The sequence below is a fragment of the Rattus norvegicus genome, chromosome 6 (assembly GCF_021556685.1).
Source record: "Rattus norvegicus strain SHRSP/BbbUtx chromosome 6, alternate assembly SHRSP_T2T, whole genome shotgun sequence".
NCBI lineage: Eukaryota > Metazoa > Chordata > Mammalia > Rodentia > Muridae > Rattus > Rattus norvegicus.
The window spans coordinates 55,816,984-55,833,533 of NC_141539.1; the positions used below are offsets into that span (position 1 = coordinate 55,816,984).

Here is a 16,550-nt window from a genome sequence, read left to right on the forward strand (position 1 = left end):
AAGAAAAATGAAAACTAGTTTCCGTTTACAGTTCATTTGTTTAAATACTTTGTCTAGAGCCTGCCATTGTAAGTTGATATACAACAAAACACTATGTTAAACTAACTTTTACAGTTGCTTCACTTTTTAAAAAAAAAAAAAAATTTGCTTTTAGAGACAGGGTTTCTCTGTGTAGTCCTGACTATCCTGGAACTCACTCTTTAAATTAGGCTGGCCTCCAACTCAGAGACTCGCCTGCCCCTGCCTCCCAAGTGCTGAGATCAAAGGTGTGCACTACCGTTGCCCAACTGTCAAACATATTAAGTGAATCAATTTCCAAATTTCTGGTGTGATAATGAATACACTTTGGTAATACTGCTGATTTTTACTAAAGCCCAGCAGTTTTAGATTTCAGTCCATTTGCCTAATCAGTGCAAGTGTCAATATACTCAAATAAATGATGTCTTAGTGTTTTTCCAATAAGAATTTGGCCTTGACGGTGCCTGGGGAAGTCTTGGGAACTCTCGGGGGTCTGCAGGCTGAGGTCAATGGCAATGTTGGCAATAAGAACAGAATAGAGGTGAGCCCTCAACAGGACCTCTGGGTATGGATATGAGCACATGAGAAGGTGAACAGAGAGACTGGGGAAGCGGCTCAGTGGGTAAAGTGCTTGCTGCAGAGACCTGAGGACCTGAGCTTGGACCCCCAGTGGGTACACATCGGTAACCTCAGGACTGTCACACTGAGACAGGTGGATCCCTGGGGCTCCGGCTTCAGGTTCAGTTAGGAGCCTTGCCTCAGAAAATAAGATAGAGAGCAATACAGGAAGATACCTCACTTGGCCTCTGGCTCCATTATGGGATGCACAGGTTAGTGCAGTCTTTGTGTGTGTGTGTGTGTGCGCGCGCGCGCGCGTGCGCGCTCACACTTAAGAAAAGATAGCCACCTAACAAGACCTGGACCAATCTCTCTGCTGGAGAAGAAACAAATTGAACCTTCATTAAATACCCTGAAACATATGGAGAAACCAGTTTTTTAAATTTAAAAACACAAATTTTATCAGTGGCAACCATTTTACCAGTGTTCCCTCCATACTGTAACTTATTCATGTCAAGCCAGCCAAGTCAGCAGTGATGGTGCTGATTTCCTCTAAGGATCATGAAAATAATGGAAAAGTCTGAATTTTTTCATTATTATTATTTATCACATGTGGATCAGGATAACTTGCTGGAGTTGGTTCTCCTGCCATGTGGGACCATTAGTGATCCAATACAGGTCATGAGGCTTCATGGCCAGCAACTGAGCCACTGGCCCAGAAAATGATTCTAAAGTAAATATATTTATAGTCCCTGGACTATGTAGCTCTGTACTCAACCAAACATGTTTTAAGAGTAAAGATAACATAGATGCTTTCAGCATAATGATCTCTTAATCAGAAGAGACTTGTAACTATTTCAGCCATGTCTCAGGAATCTTAAGTCCTGAAGGGTTATGGAACTGTTAGCAGAAGTTTGTGTGGTTGCACTGTGAAGAAGTGCAGAGAGTTTGAATAAGCATTGTGATTCTGATTTCATTGCTTATTTCATGAGAGTAACTTGAAGTGTTCTCAGTGTTTAACTTAGTAAAAGCAGTAAGTGTATTTTTATACAAACATTCACATGCAGTATATTTTCAAGTCTATTTCTAAGTGTTTTGATTGCTTACTTTTCCCCCCAATTTTTATTAAATTGGGTATTTCTTATTTACATTTCAAATGTTATTCCCTTTCCTGGTTTCCAGGCCAACATCCCCCTAATGCCTCCCCCTCCTCTTCTATATGGGTGTTCCCTTCCCCATCCTCCCCCTATTACCACCCTCCCCACAACAATCCTGTTCACTGGGGGTTCAGTCTTAGCAGGACCAAGGGCTTCCCCTTCCACTGGTGGTGCCCTTACTAGGCTATTCATTGCTACCTATGAGGTTGGAGCCCAGGGTCAGTCCATGTATAGTCTTTGGGTAATGGCTTAGTCCCTGGAACCTCTGGTTGGTTGGCATTGTTGTTCATATGGGGTCTCAAGTGCCCCTTCAAGCTCTTCCAGTTCTTTCTCTGATTCCTTCAACGGGGGTCCTGTTCTCAGTTCAGTGGTTTAATGATGGCATTCGCCTATGTATTTGCCATATTCTGGCTATGTCTCTCAAGAGAGATCTACATCTGGTTCCTGTCGGCCTGCACTTCTTTGCTTCATCCATCTTATCTAGTTTGGTGGCTGTATATGTATGGGCCACATATGGGGCAGGCGCTGAATGAGTGTTCCTTCAGCCTCTGTTCTAAACTTGGCCTCCCTATTCTCTCCCAAGGGTATTCTTGTTCCCCTTTTAAAGAAGGAGTAAGATTGCTTACTTTCAAAATGAAATATTAAACATAAAGAAATTTATATAGATAACTTTGGTTTAATGGTGACACTGAGTAACAGTGAGGATCCTACAACTAGAAGTGCTTTGTTTTGGCACTCATAAATTAGATGAATTCCAGTATTTTCCAGTAGAATTCTGAGAAGGAGTAAGGTGTATAAATAGGAAATAGTACTGTGACTCTGGGTATAGGATAATTTACTGAAAACACCAGGTGTCCCCAGTTTTTTTTCTGCATGAACTTTCATTAGTGTAAATACTTTGCATAAAGCTCCTCTATGCATCTATAATTTGGGTGTAAATTCTAATGTTAGTACCTGAAGACATACTATACATTTAGAACAAATTTACATTTATATATTTTATTTTCTTTAGCTTGATTTTTGAGGTAAAAGTTTCAGATAGTCCAAGCTAGCCTCAAACTTACTTTATAGCCAAAGCTGGCCTTGAATTCCTGATCTTCCTGCTTCTAACTCCTGAGTACTGGGGTACTGAGTACACACATGTGCCACACACCCAGCTTACATTTTTCAGTCTGCATTTAAGTAGTATTATGATAATGTCCCCCCAACTTGTAATTTGATTAACTAGAATCTATTTCTATCTTACAGTGTGGCCTCCAATTCTCTTTTGTACATGAATGCATTATCAGTCTGTACATCTTAGCAGATATTTTCAAACCATATCATATAGAGGTTAGTTTGGTTACAGTTACTTTATTCTATAAACTTGTCTAGACAGGGACACTCACATTGGAATATATGAACAATAAAAATGAGAAAATAGCCGAGGTTTTTGTTCTGTCCTTCCAAGTATGGAATTCAGAAGCTAGTTTACTACATTCACATATGACCTTCTTAATAATTCAGGTTCAGCAGTGAGATTTTAATTTGTCTAAAACCATATAAATAGAAGTTTAAATGTTTAAGCTAATGCTCAGCTGTAGGTTGAATTCCATGTCTGTGGTGTCATTATTCTTGGGTAGCTGGGGCTAGGAAAAATGAATTACAGACAGGGCAAGCAGCTAACTGGTGTCACTTATTAATATAGAGTTAATAGTATAGATTAACAGGTTCATAGAGCTACCCATGTAAAGCAAATGACTGGAGCAAACTGTTTGAAAGAAAAAAATAGTATGACTACTAGCTTTAAAACCCATCTGCAAAAAATAAAATAAAATAAAATAAAATAAAATAAAATAAAACCCATCTGCAATATAGAGAGCCAATCTGGAAAGTTCCTGCCCTGTTTTTAATGTCACTTCTATTCCATCTGATTGCTTCTCAGTGAGAATGTGATTCTGATGTTGCATTACCAGGAAACCCAGCTTTTGTGTGAGGTACCCTAGGTTTAATGATAAATTTACATTTTAAAAATAAATACTAAAAGAATTATACAAATCTTAGATATAGGTTGGGTTTTACTGATGGGCATCCAGTATATAAGTTAACTCTTTTGGTATGGGTTTGGGGTTTGTTTGTTTGTTTGTTTTTGTGGTTATTTGAAGCAGAGTCTCATTACATAGCCACAGTTGGTTTGGAACTTGATATGTAGAACAGAGTGGTCTCAGACTCAGAAATCTTCCTGCCTTTGCTTCCCAAGTGCTAGAATTAAAGGTATATGCCAACTCTTCGAGCTAGTATATAACTTCTAATCATGGTCAGACATTCTATAGAATAAAAAATAGAGAGATGGTTGTATACTTCTCTAAAAATTATTTTGGGTGTTTTAGTTATTATAAATGTGTGCCTTGGGCCTTTTTTTCTGGGTAAGGTGAATACAAGAATTGCTAGCATGAACACAACACTTGATAGGACAGTACGATACTCTCTAATTCCTACATTAAGAAACTAAGTGGACTTTATATATTATACATGTATTATATATATAACAAGATACACAAGAAAAATAGTACTGGTAGAGTTATTACAAAATGGGTTAATGTTTGTAGCAGTTCAGGAGAATTTATCAGTTTTACCATAGTGAATTAGAAGCTTAAAAAAAGTTCAGGATTAGGGGCCTTCTCAGAGGAATATGTGTACAACTAAGACATAAATACTGGAATGTTTCAGAAACAGTAGAAGTACACTGTGCAATGATAGCAGTACCTGGCAGAGAACAGAGTTCAGCCAAATCTAGAAAGACAGTTGCAGCTGCATTAGCCATGCCATTTATGCCATATTTGGGAAGTATTTGTTTTGTTTCTTAACTATATACCTGAAAATTACTGGAGGAGTCCCCTTTAAACTAGGGTTACATGATGAGATTGCAATTTCAGACTAGTGTGACATCATTCTAAAATAACTTTGTTCAAAAAAATAAAACAAAGCAAACAAAAATATACCAGTCACAAAGTAATTTAATGTTGTGTTAACAAAAGTTCCTGTGTAGGGAAGGCTGACCTTGACCTTCTGAGCCCCCTTCCCCTCCGGAGTGCTAGAATTACAGGCATGTGCCACTACTTCCAGTTCATTCAGTACCAGGGAATAAACACAGGACTTAGTGCTTACTGGGCAACTCCCTTAACAGCTGACTACATTCCCAGCCCCAGACTGTGTATTTTTATTTTAAATCTTTTAAATCCATGGCATATTTTCCACTAACAGCATGTCACAATTTAGATGGCAACATTCACTATTAGCAGCCATCAGTAGCTGATGGTGATTTTATTGGATTCTTTAGAGCCCACATAATACAAGATGCGTGATGATTGGAATGAGATTAGAAACAGGAAAAGTTTGTTTAGCAACTCCCACTAAAATCTGGTTAAGTGCCAAAACAAAGAGTTGTGGATGTGATACAAGCAGCTTTTAAAAAATTGTTCTAAACTGGGTATGCTGGTGAAGCTAAAACATAGAAGTAGAAACAACAAGTTGTACAGTTATGTGAGTTGAAGGCCAGTCTCATCTACAACGTGAGGCTTAATCTTCAAAACAAAAGCCTTTTTAAAAGTTTTCATATTCTGTATAACCTTATGCAACATGATTTTTTTAACTCAGCATTAGGTTTCTGCAACGCATCTATATTGACAAGCTATAGTTCCCGTATCTTTTTCTCCCCCTCTCTTTCCTCCTCTTCCTCCCTTCTTCCCTCCTCCTCCTCCTCCTCCTCCTCCTCCTCCTCCTTTTCTAAGAGTGAGGGGCCTGAGAGATGGCTTAGATATTAAGAGCACCTGTTCTTGCAAAGGACCTGAGTGCCACCCATGTGGCAGCTCACAATCATCCATAATTCCAGTTCCTGGTACTCTGTTGCCCTCTTCAGCCCTTTAACAATATCAGGCACTCAGGTGGCTCACAGACATATGCAAGGAAAACTTTGACTAATGCACATCTTTTTTAGAAGATGGTTTGAATATAGTGCAAGAAGGCAGGGAGCCAGGGCAGTAACTAGATACACCTGTACCTTTTTGATACATAACTTTGAGAATGTAAGAATAGCTACCACGATCAGTTTTCCTATTGCTTTTCCCTCCCTCCTCCTTTGATATAAACAGTATTGCTGTGAACATTCATATGTAAGTCTCAGTACTTGAGAAAGGGTCTCCTTGGACCTTTGGACTAGTGAGTCCTTTGTGACATTATTCTTACAAGTATTTCACCTACTTTTAACTTGCTTTATATTCAGAAGTTGGCTTTTATTTTAATTTATTTTAGCTGTAGTTGAAATTAACTATCTTTTATGGTAGTGCTTTTTAAAAGAATCTTAAACTCCTTTACATGGTCGCAGATGTTCATTTTTAAAAGCGTTCTCATTTAAGTTCACAACTCACTTGAACCATTTTTGAATAACCCTTTACTAGTTATCTATTACTGTATAATAAATTGCCCCAGCTTAGCAACTTAAAACAACAGATATTCATTATCTCATAGGTTCTTTGTGGAAGGGATCTGGGAGTTTGGGTTCAGGGCTTCTCTTGAGGTTATTGTCAGCTATTGGCCAGGGCTTTACTAATCTCATAGCCTCAAGCTCAGTCATGTGGTTATAGGCAATACTTGGTCTCATGCCCTTTAAGTCTCTGAAATTTACTTGAGGGGGTGGAAGGTATAGGGGTAGAGCACTTGGCGTAGCATGCTTAAGTCCTTGGGTTCAGTCCCTAGCATGTGACATGGGGGACAGGGGAGGCCTACATGCTGGACATGGTGACTCATGCCTGTGCTTCTAGCACTCAAGACAGATCACCATGAGCTCCAGGCTAACTTAGGCTAGATTTATAAGACCTTTCTCAAAAACAAAACCCACAAACGTTAAATAGTCTGACTCTCCTCCCAATTGGCAGTGAGCATCGTGAAGTAGTATTAGAGAAAGTTCAAGAGAGTGAAAGAGACAGAGATTGGCTGCGGGAGGGCAGTTTGCTTGTTTTAGGCAGCCATATGTATCTGGGCTGGCAAGACTGCATAGCCAAAGGTGCCCTTGAATTTATGGTCCTCTTTAACTCCAAGTCCTAATTACAGGGATCACAGATATGCTTATTTTATTCAGTGTTGGGATCAGTCCCAGGGTTTCTTGCATGGTAGGCAAACAAGCTACCAATTGAGCTACATTCAAAGACCAGAAATAGCAGTCTTATTATAATGTAACGTTAGAAGGAACTTGTTTCTTCTGATGTATTCAGTACTCTGTATAGATAAAACTTAAGGGAAATTAAGTTTTCCTCTTGATGGAATTGTGGCAAAGTATCTAGACATACCTTATGGTCAACACAGTCCTTGCTCAGTCCTCCTGTGCAGTGGCAAACTCTGTCAGGTAAAAATGTTCAAGATTCCAATCTGTTTCTGGCCTCTTTAATTTGATCTATTGGTTCAGTTTATTTATATTATTTTCATCTTTAATAACCTTAAATGTGAATTTATTCCCAAGACTCAGTTCTTGCCTTTCTCCTGCCCTATATATTTATGTATATTTATTTGACAGAATATTCATATTTATCAGTACCTATGAAATCTTAACAGGATACCTCAAACTGCACACAGGCATTACTTTTCATATGTGTTACCAAATTCTTTTTTGTGTATTTCTTCTTTGGAGGAACCTCTAATTATTACTACAATACTAATTGTAATATTTAATACCCTGTAAGATTTAATACTCGAATAACTCATGAGAAACCATATCTAGCTTTCCATTATTTTGAGAGTATTTTCCATTATTTCCAAATAATTGCGAGTAATCTGACTAAAATGAGAACAGGTTTTAGATTCACAGTTTGCATGGCTTTAGTCCATCATTGGGAGACTCAGTCACTTGGACCTGTGGTAAGTAGTGCTCGGTTTAGTAGCTCTTCTTCAAGACAACCTAAAAGCAGAAAGAGACACATAGGGCTGGGTTTCCAGTATTTCTTTGAAAAGAATGACCTTTCTTTTAGTAAGACTCCACTTACTAAAGGTTCTTCCATGTCCCCATCATGCCATAGGTTGGCAGTATGTACTGGCATCTAGGGAACACACATCCAAACTATAGTATCACATATTTAACATTGTAGGCTTTGATAGGAATTATACATAAAAATGTTTCTAATGTTGGATGTGTGTAACATTTAGCAAAGAGACCCCAAATCTCTTTAGTTTTCTATTCTGGGAAGGGCAAACAGTAAGTATAGTACATAGGCAATCTTAAAGGTGATGAAGAAGAAATAGAACAGTGTACATAGAATGTTAGAGAAAGGTGGTAAGGGAGAATCCTCTCTGCTGAGATTACATCTGCGTAGTGAGCTGAGCAAGTGAGGAAGTGAGCATGTGTTAGAGTTGGAGGGAAAAGCCAGTGAGACCCTGGAGGAGGTGTTTAATGACTAGCCAGCAGATATGTAATGTGTGGAATGTAATAATGCAAAGGAAAAAGCAATGTAATATGTGAGTTAAAGATATTAGGGAGCTAAAAGACATTCAAGAACTAAGGAGTTGTTTGAGGGCTTTTAGAAGAGGGTATCTACTCTGCCTTATATATGTGTTTAAATTAGTAGTGCACTGAAATTGTGGCAAAGAGGGAACCAGGAACACTACTATTAAGGCTATTAGTGCAGAATCCAGCCAAGAAGTTGATACGATGGCCATTTAGATTAGGAAGTGGTGATAAGTACATTCCATGTGTATTTTGAAAACAAGAACCATTGACATTTACTGAAGTTTTGAAATTTCAGATACTATAGCACCCAAAATAAAGTATTTTTGTTGTGGAAAACAATTTATAGAACAAAAAAAGTTAAGTCTTATATCTTGTATTGCACTGAAAAATGACCAATATTAAAATTTTTATGTATAACCCTTCTGAATTTTACTCTCTTTAGGTGTAAATGTGGATATACATGTAGTATATTGTATGAATATTATATTGTACATAAATTCTCTATGTAATGAGAATGTTTCATTAATCATCAATATTGTAATTAAAAGCTTATCCTGTTGTATAGATGAATTCCAGTTTATGTGACTCTCTAGCAATACTTAGAATGTTTCTGGGTCTTTCTGTTACAGGTAGAATTTAAGGAAGCTTTGTTATATTATAAGTGTATACATAATCAAGAAAGCGGTTTCCAACTACTTTTTCAAACCCTGAAATTTGTGAAAGTGATGTTTCACAAGCTCATGAAGTAGCCTCTCGTTTTTAACAGTTCACATCAGTAATCATACTTGCACTCAAAATCCAAAACACCTTTAGTTTTTGCATTTAAATTTTTGATACAGAAAAATGGGTCTTATTTTAATTTCTTTGGTTTTGGTTTTTTTGTTTTTGTTTGCTTGTTTTGAGACAGAGTCTCTCTTATTTCTTGCTGACTTGGAACTCTTGATTCTGTGTACACCAAGCTGACTTTGAACTCAAAGTAATCCACCTGCCTCTGCCACCAGGCCCAGAAGTTTTTTTTAAAGTTCATATTGTATGGGAAAGTTCATATAATACTTGGGAAAATAAAATCTCATTTGTTGACATTTGTACATTTTTATAAAGCTTTTAGTGTATGGTTAGTAATTTCTAGAATACTTATGAACTTGGTTTTAATGATCTCTGTACTTTTGTTTTAATGACCTTTATTTTGGCTGTAGTAACGTTTTGTGTTTTGTTTTCTATTTTTTGGTTTCATTTTATGTAGTTTGCTTCTATCTTTGCTTTTGCCACCTGTGGTGGGTTTAAGGGCAAAACAGAAATTCAAGTGAATTGTCTTTCTGCACCTGGTGAAAATAAGACGATTACAGCTACTTTTGGTTATCCATTCAGGTGAGTTATCTTTTACTTGTCCAACAGCTGTTCCAATTTCATACTTAGTCATTAGTATCTTTAACAATTCTGGATCCAGGCAGAGGCCTGATGTCGCGTGAGTCTCTGCTCCTGGGAAGAGCAGAGATAGGAAGAGAGAATTCCAAGACGATCTGGTGTGGCAAGACACTGCCTCAAACACATGGACTTGGGAATGTTTTCCAACTTTGTTTACTGAAGGTGGTAGAATGTTTTAGATTTGCATGATTACTTGCCTTTAGTCAGACGATGGTATAGACCAGTGCCTGTCTGCAAATTTTTCCTGGTCTCTAGAAGGAACTCTATATACAAAGGGGAGTATATTTATTACTTTCTAGTTGCTGAGACCAAATACCTGACAGAAGGAAGAAGGAAGAATTGTTCTGGCCCACAGTTTCAGAGTCTGTACCACACTAAGTTGACTTCATGCACTTGGGGCAGAAAATCACTTAGTAGTGAGAGTGTGTGGCAAAGGCGGTTCTTCATCTCATGGTAAAGCAAGCATGCCCATAAATGTCCTCCTGCCTCTAGGAAAGCCCTTGGCTCAAGTCCAGAGCCTGTCATAAGAGTGTCACTAGAGAACCAGGCACTCTGTACATGAACTTCTGTGAGAAAGTTTGAATGGGCCAGCCATGATGGCACATACCTTAATCCTAGCACTCCTTCTCAGTGAGTTTGAGGATTGCCTGGTTCTACATAAGAAGTTCCAGTTCCAGGGCACCGAGGACTACATAGAGAGGCCCTGTCTTCAAAACCAAGCAAACTATCACCACAACACAGTAGATCAGAGATGGGAAAAAATGGGGACTACTCTGTTAGTGAGCCAGTCTGCTACCAGAACACAAGCATAGTTTATGAAGATACATATTTCTCGTATTTCCGCAGTTACCAAACTAATAGTGTTTTATGTCATTTTAAGACATACATAAAGAATACATGTTTCTCAAGAATAAAACCGTGTTTATTTTACTTTTAAAGGAAAATGAACAGTAACAAGTATCTCTGAGTTCACTATTTCACTGAAAAGTTTATTGTAAATATTGTGTCTAGGATATGAATCTTCTGCTTAGCTTGCTTTACTTAACCTTTCAAAGACTCAATTTTCTGCCCAATAAATTGAAAATACAATCTTTTAAGAATGTTTTGAGAGTTAAGTTTCAGGATTTTACTATGTATCTCTAGTTTGCCAGGAACTTGCTCTGTAGATAGCTGACCCAGGAATTGATAGAGATCTGCCTTCCTCTGCTTCTTGAGTGCTAGGACTAAAGGCTAAAGATGCCTGTACTCTCTGCAAGTAAAATACACATTAAAGATCTGTATATCCCGAGAGCTTACTAATCATCAAAGATTTTCCATCTCTTATCCATTTGTTTTGTTAATAGTAACCATCTTTAATAACGTTGGTTTTATAATTTATAAATGGGGAAAATGTCAGGCAGTATGAATTTTCATTTAGCTAATAAATCAAGGGTTAAAATATGAACCATGGGTTTGAAGAAATAGGTCAGCAGTTAAGGGCACTCTTGGAGGACCTAGGTTCAATTCTCAGCACCCACATATGGCTCACAATTGTCTGAACTCTAGTTCTAGAGGATCTCATACACTCCTCTGGTCTCTGCAGCCATGAGGCACACGTGATATAAAGACATAGATGCAGACAAAACATCTCCACAAAGTAAAAATTAAAACTGAGTCTCTAGGTTGGTTGAAAATAAATTTTTTAAAAAAAAGAATATCATCACAATTGGTCTCCTAGAATTAGTGACACAGACCTCTGCTTCTTAGAATAGAAATGTAAGTTGTGAAGTATTTTTATAATTCCTCCTAATATGATAAATTTTTATTATAGGAAGATAGTATCTAAATGTTAAAATGTTTAATTCCATTTATATTCAATCTGTCATAAACTGAATAAATTTATGGGTATATGTAGTATGAAATTTTTAGTTTAGTTAAACAATTTAAATCTTTTTTTAAAAAGAAAATGTTCTTAGTGTACTTGGGGATCATATTTTGAAATATCAATACTCTGTTTAAGTATTTCTGTGTTCAGAGAGTCCAGTCATTCATTACTTATTTGAGTCTTTTTTTTTAATAGGTTGAATCAGGCATCATTTCATTCAGCTCCAAATGTCAATGTGTGTAAGGTGAATTGGGAAAAGCATGTCCTCATAGGTGATTACTCCTCTTCCGCACAGTTCTATGTCACCTTTGCAGTCTTGGTGTTCCTGTACTGCATTGCTGCCCTTCTCCTCTATGTTGGTTACACCAACCTCTACCGGGATAGTCGCAAACTGCCCATGATCGTAAGTAACCGTTTTATCCCTTTATACAAAAATAGTATGTGCACTATAAGTAAGTTACAGTTCAAGCTAACTACAGATGTTCTTCTCACCAGAAATACAAATTATTGACATAGGTGTTTGACATGAGGAGAGCTTTAGTTATTAAGTTTACTTCAATTTTCATAGTCTGTTTATACTTCAGGGATTTTTTTTTTAAGCCTAGAAAACTAAAATATTTGATAACTTGTTAAGTTTTAAGTAGTGAACATTTAAGAACTTAGTATCTTTAATTTGAAGACTTGCAGGACACAAATCGCATTTCTATTTCTCACCCTTTTCTCCAAACTCCCTGTATACCACTACCTTTTCTCGGGGAACTGCATGGTCTTTATCAGTAAACTCGGGCCCAAAGGTCAAATCTGACCTTTTAAAATAGAATGTTTTTTAGAATGTGGCTCTACTTGACCCTTTATGTTGTACATTGTGTATGGCTGCTGTTATGCCAAACACTGGCCCAGATCCTTCTTATAGTCATTATCACTGGTATCAGTGAGTTACATTTGAATGTCAGCAGAGGATTAGATTTGAAGTCCTGATAGCCTTCTGAGGGCTTCAGAGTCTACTGAGCTAGAAATAAAAGTAATCTTTGAGATTATCAATGGCAAGTCTAGCGATAAGCCATGGTTTATGTTAGACCTCCACTATAAAGGAATGGCTGTAAGGTCAGTGTAGTGTGGAGGTTTTGCGATACTAGGCATTAGTACCTATGAAAAAAAAGCACTGAAGTCTTTAAAGAAGTTGTGAATTGACCTTAAATAGAAGGCTGTTTTAATATGAAGGAATTATTAAGTTATATTTACCAACTTATTTTTAATTTTTGCTGCTTGGATCATAAGAATGTTAATGGTAAGTAAAGAAGTAAAACATTTCTTATCATGCAGATTTCTATTCATGTCTGATAAATATAAGAAAGCTAGATGGTTTCATAAAATTCTTCTTGGCTATTAGTTATCTTTTTAAAATGTTTATTCATTACAACCTAGAAGTCTGTAGCTTTGAACATTTTAGGCATTGCCTTAAGAAGTGACTAGATTGATCACAGATAATTTTTTTAATTCTATGTTATTAAAAGATTTTTTTTTTGCATTTTGTAACTACCCCAACAAATTCCTTTTTTACTAAATAAAAAATTAACCCTCTCTTGTACTCTATCTAATAATTTAAAAAATATTATACTTAAGTAATACTAAGTTGTTTATAGAGAGCTTTCTATATGATCAAAACAATCTAGTTGTATGTCACTCAGGGAGTCATAAGTAAATTTCTATATTAGAGTGATGCTATTGATCATACAGATATTCCAGAGTTGGTCTCATCAGTGGTTTTTGCTAATAAAATGTAGGAGAAGTATTTATTTTTTGTTTCTTTTGTTTTTGTGATAAAGAGCCTCATATAGCACAGGCTGTCCTGCTAAGTAGTTAAAGATGACCTTGAACTTCCTGATCTTTCCCCTTCTGCTCTTAAGTGCCGGGAATGCAGGTGTATGCTATCATGCCCAGCAAAATGGGTGCTTCTTATTTATAAAAGTAAAATTCAGGAGCTGGTGAGATGGCTCAGGAGTTGAGAACACACATTGTTCTTCTAGAGGATCCAAGTTCAGTTCCCAGCTCCTATATTATAAGGCTCACAACTGTCTGTAACTCTAGCTCCAAGGGGATCCAGTGCCCTCTAATGGGCTCCCCTCTACTCCCTAGACACACACATGCACACAAAATTTAAAATAATAAAGTAAATTTTTAAAGTTAAATTAAATTTTGAATGATTTAAATTGAATCATAAGTATAAAAAGGAATCATATATTTTAAATGTAACATTGACTTTTAGGTACCATTGATTAATAAGCATAAGTTGTTGATTTTTAACATTCTCAATTCTATACTAAGTTATTTTAAGTATTTTAGTTTCAGATTTTTTAGTCTAGGTTTTTATCTTTTAATAATATATGACTTTTTGTATTAAGTAGCAGATGGCATAGTGGTGCACTAAATCAGGAATATCAAAAATAAAACACAGCAAAAAGGATTTTCAAACTCTAAAATCATTTACAAATCATGCTTTAACTTAGGTTGGAGCCCAGAAGCTCCAGGTAGCTGCATTGCAGGGCTCTAGGTAGAACCATTCACTTAGACTGCTGTGTCACTAGAGTCTAGGAGGACATAATTTTCAGGGATCTCAGTAATCCTTCACTTTTTTTATAAACATGGTTTCACGTGGAGGAGTTTAATGACAGGAGAGGAGAGGAGAGGAGAGGAGAGGAGAGGAGAGGAGAGGCGGGCCATGAGCATGTGGAGGGAAGGGGTGGGGTGGGGAGGACAGGGACAGAGGGGAAGAGAGCAGAGAAGCGAAGAGCCATGGAATTAAATGGAAGCCTGATTTCTTTATTGCTGATCTGAAATGTGCTACTTTTAAGTCGATTGCGCACTAACTGCTTATTTTTCTCTAGGACTTTATTGTTACTCTTGTTGCTACTTTTTTGTGGTTGGTGAGTTCCTCGGCCTGGGCTAAAGCTCTTACAGATATTAAGGTAGCTACTGGACACAGAATTGTTGAAGAACTTGATCCTTGTAAGTCAGAAGTGTCATGTTACTTTGTCTCTGTGACTAGTATGGGGTCCCTGAATGTATCCGTGGTAAGTATCTGATACTTGCACAGTTTGTTTCATTCACTAGAACAGCATTGAAGAAAGCAGTAACCTCCAATAATATGAATACATTGATTCTTGTTTTATTCAGCTGTTTGGTTCTAATTTATATGTGTGTGTGTATGTATGTATAAGTATACATATATATTTACTTATGAAAAATATGACCTGTAACCAAGATATAAAGACTGAAAAATATTAATAATGATGTGCCACCCATTGTGGTATAGTATCTTAAGTTATTCAGCCATTCTGAGAAGAATGTGAAAGGCAGTATTGTTAGCTTGTACAGCTGAGAAAACGTATGCAGCTCATGCATTATATTCCTCTTAGGAGGCACAACTTTTGAGCCAGCTCTGACTTTGATCCGGTTCTCTTAAGTCTGGTTTATTAAGAATATATAAAACTAATATTTTTAAAGTTTCTTAAACCCGTAAAATTTAATATATGTAATTCATTGAATATTTTTCTATTTTATCAAGCTGAAATTTATTATCAATAATGTTGAGATATTCTATATTGGAAGGCTTTTTAAGAAAATACTTTTATATAAGTTTAAGTCAGTACTGCCCTATAAAGCAATTTACCCACGTTCTTATTTGTAACTTTGTAATGTAAGAGGCAGTACTTGAAGCTCATGCTAGCAGAGTGCTTTGAGTAGAACAAGTTCAGAAGAATTGTGTGTACATTTACACGAAGAAGTGTAAGGCATTTGCTACTTAGTACCTCAAGCTGCTTACCCAGCTCTTAATTCATAAGTCATCACAGATTGATGGAAGGACTTTGTTAAATAACAGGTAGGTTTAATTTGTTCCCCCTCTGAAATTTCATCTAGTCTCCACATGAGTATATGGAAAGAAAATTTTTGGGTGTTGATCAGTGCAGGATGTAAAGTAAAATTCTGGCTCTGGCTGTTGGAATAGCAGTGAGCAGTCGTAAGAGTGAAGGAAATAAGAGATTCAAACTATTCTGAATGAATAAAAATGAGAATTTAAAAAATATGAACTCGGCTTCCCATTGACCCTCTTCACCCTGGATACCAAAGTCTAAATTCAAATAAAAGGAAGATCTCACTTTTCTCACATGCAATCACAAGTTCTACATGCAGAAATAAAAGGTTTTCATTTTGGTTGTTTTATGTTAGATATAGAGGTTTAACATATTATGCATGTCATACATCTATAATTTGTATAGTGGCTGTATGTAGTCTTCGTTTTTTATTCTACTTTGTATGTATTTTAAAGCAAACATTAGATTTTTCATATTTGTTTTCCTCTCTCATAGATCTTTGGCTTTCTGAATATGATACTTTGGGGAGGAAATGCTTGGTTTGTGTACAAGGAGACCAGCTTACATAGTCCATCAAATACGTCAGCTTCTCATGGCCAAGGAGGTGTCCCACCCACTTCTGGAATGTAATTAAAGGGAGAAATACACTGTATGAAATGTGTGCTATACTATGCCTTGTTGCCAACATCTTGAGAAGCATTATTGTTTCTAATAAAAAGTAATGGCTTTTTCAGTAAATTGTGGGTTTAAAAATTTGCTGCTTTTCTACATAAAACGTGCCTTTTCTAGAAATTTAAGATGTAAATGTATTTTTACATGTAAGTTTGAAAATTCAGGAGCCTGTTATGAGATGATGTTACTTTTAACTGAACAATAATTTAACTAAGTTGCTTCTAAAGTGTTTACACCTTAAACTTAACATAAACCTTCACTCAGAGAACAGTTATGTTGTATCATAATATAGGAAGAATGTTTGGAATATACACTACTGGTAGTTTGTACACATCATATCCTTAAGGCTTGGCTTGTTTAAGAAAACCTATTTGCATAAATCATATTTAGAAAAAATTAGTGCAATTTTATATTTGAATATTGTTCATGTTAAAAAAAATTTGAATTGCAAAGACTGGGTATATATTTTGTTTCTGTTTTTCTAAATGACCTGCTGTACTTATTAGGTG

General features: G+C 36.4%; 1 protein-coding gene across 3 annotated transcripts in view; it reads left to right on the forward strand.

Annotated features, from left to right (window-relative positions):
- Sypl1 (synaptophysin-like 1) overlaps positions 1 to 16,107 on the forward strand; it is an 18,919-nt gene extending 2,812 nt beyond the window's left edge. For 2 of the 3 annotated variants that reach the window (XR_015622048.1, XM_087554060.1), the window contains 4 exons: positions 9,452 to 9,576; positions 11,693 to 11,900; positions 14,383 to 14,568; positions 15,865 to 16,107. Coding sequence is in view for 2 of the 3 variants with exons in the window: in XM_087554060.1 (XP_087410186.1) it covers positions 11,895 to 11,900; positions 14,383 to 14,568; positions 15,865 to 15,999 (327 nt within the window). In the remaining variant the exon portion in view is untranslated. The remainder of the gene's footprint in view (positions 1 to 9,451; positions 9,577 to 11,692; positions 11,901 to 14,382; positions 14,569 to 15,864) is intronic. The other variant, NM_001014263.1, reaches the window with a different exon arrangement.
- The last annotated feature ends 443 nt before the right edge of the window (positions 16,108 to 16,550 follow it).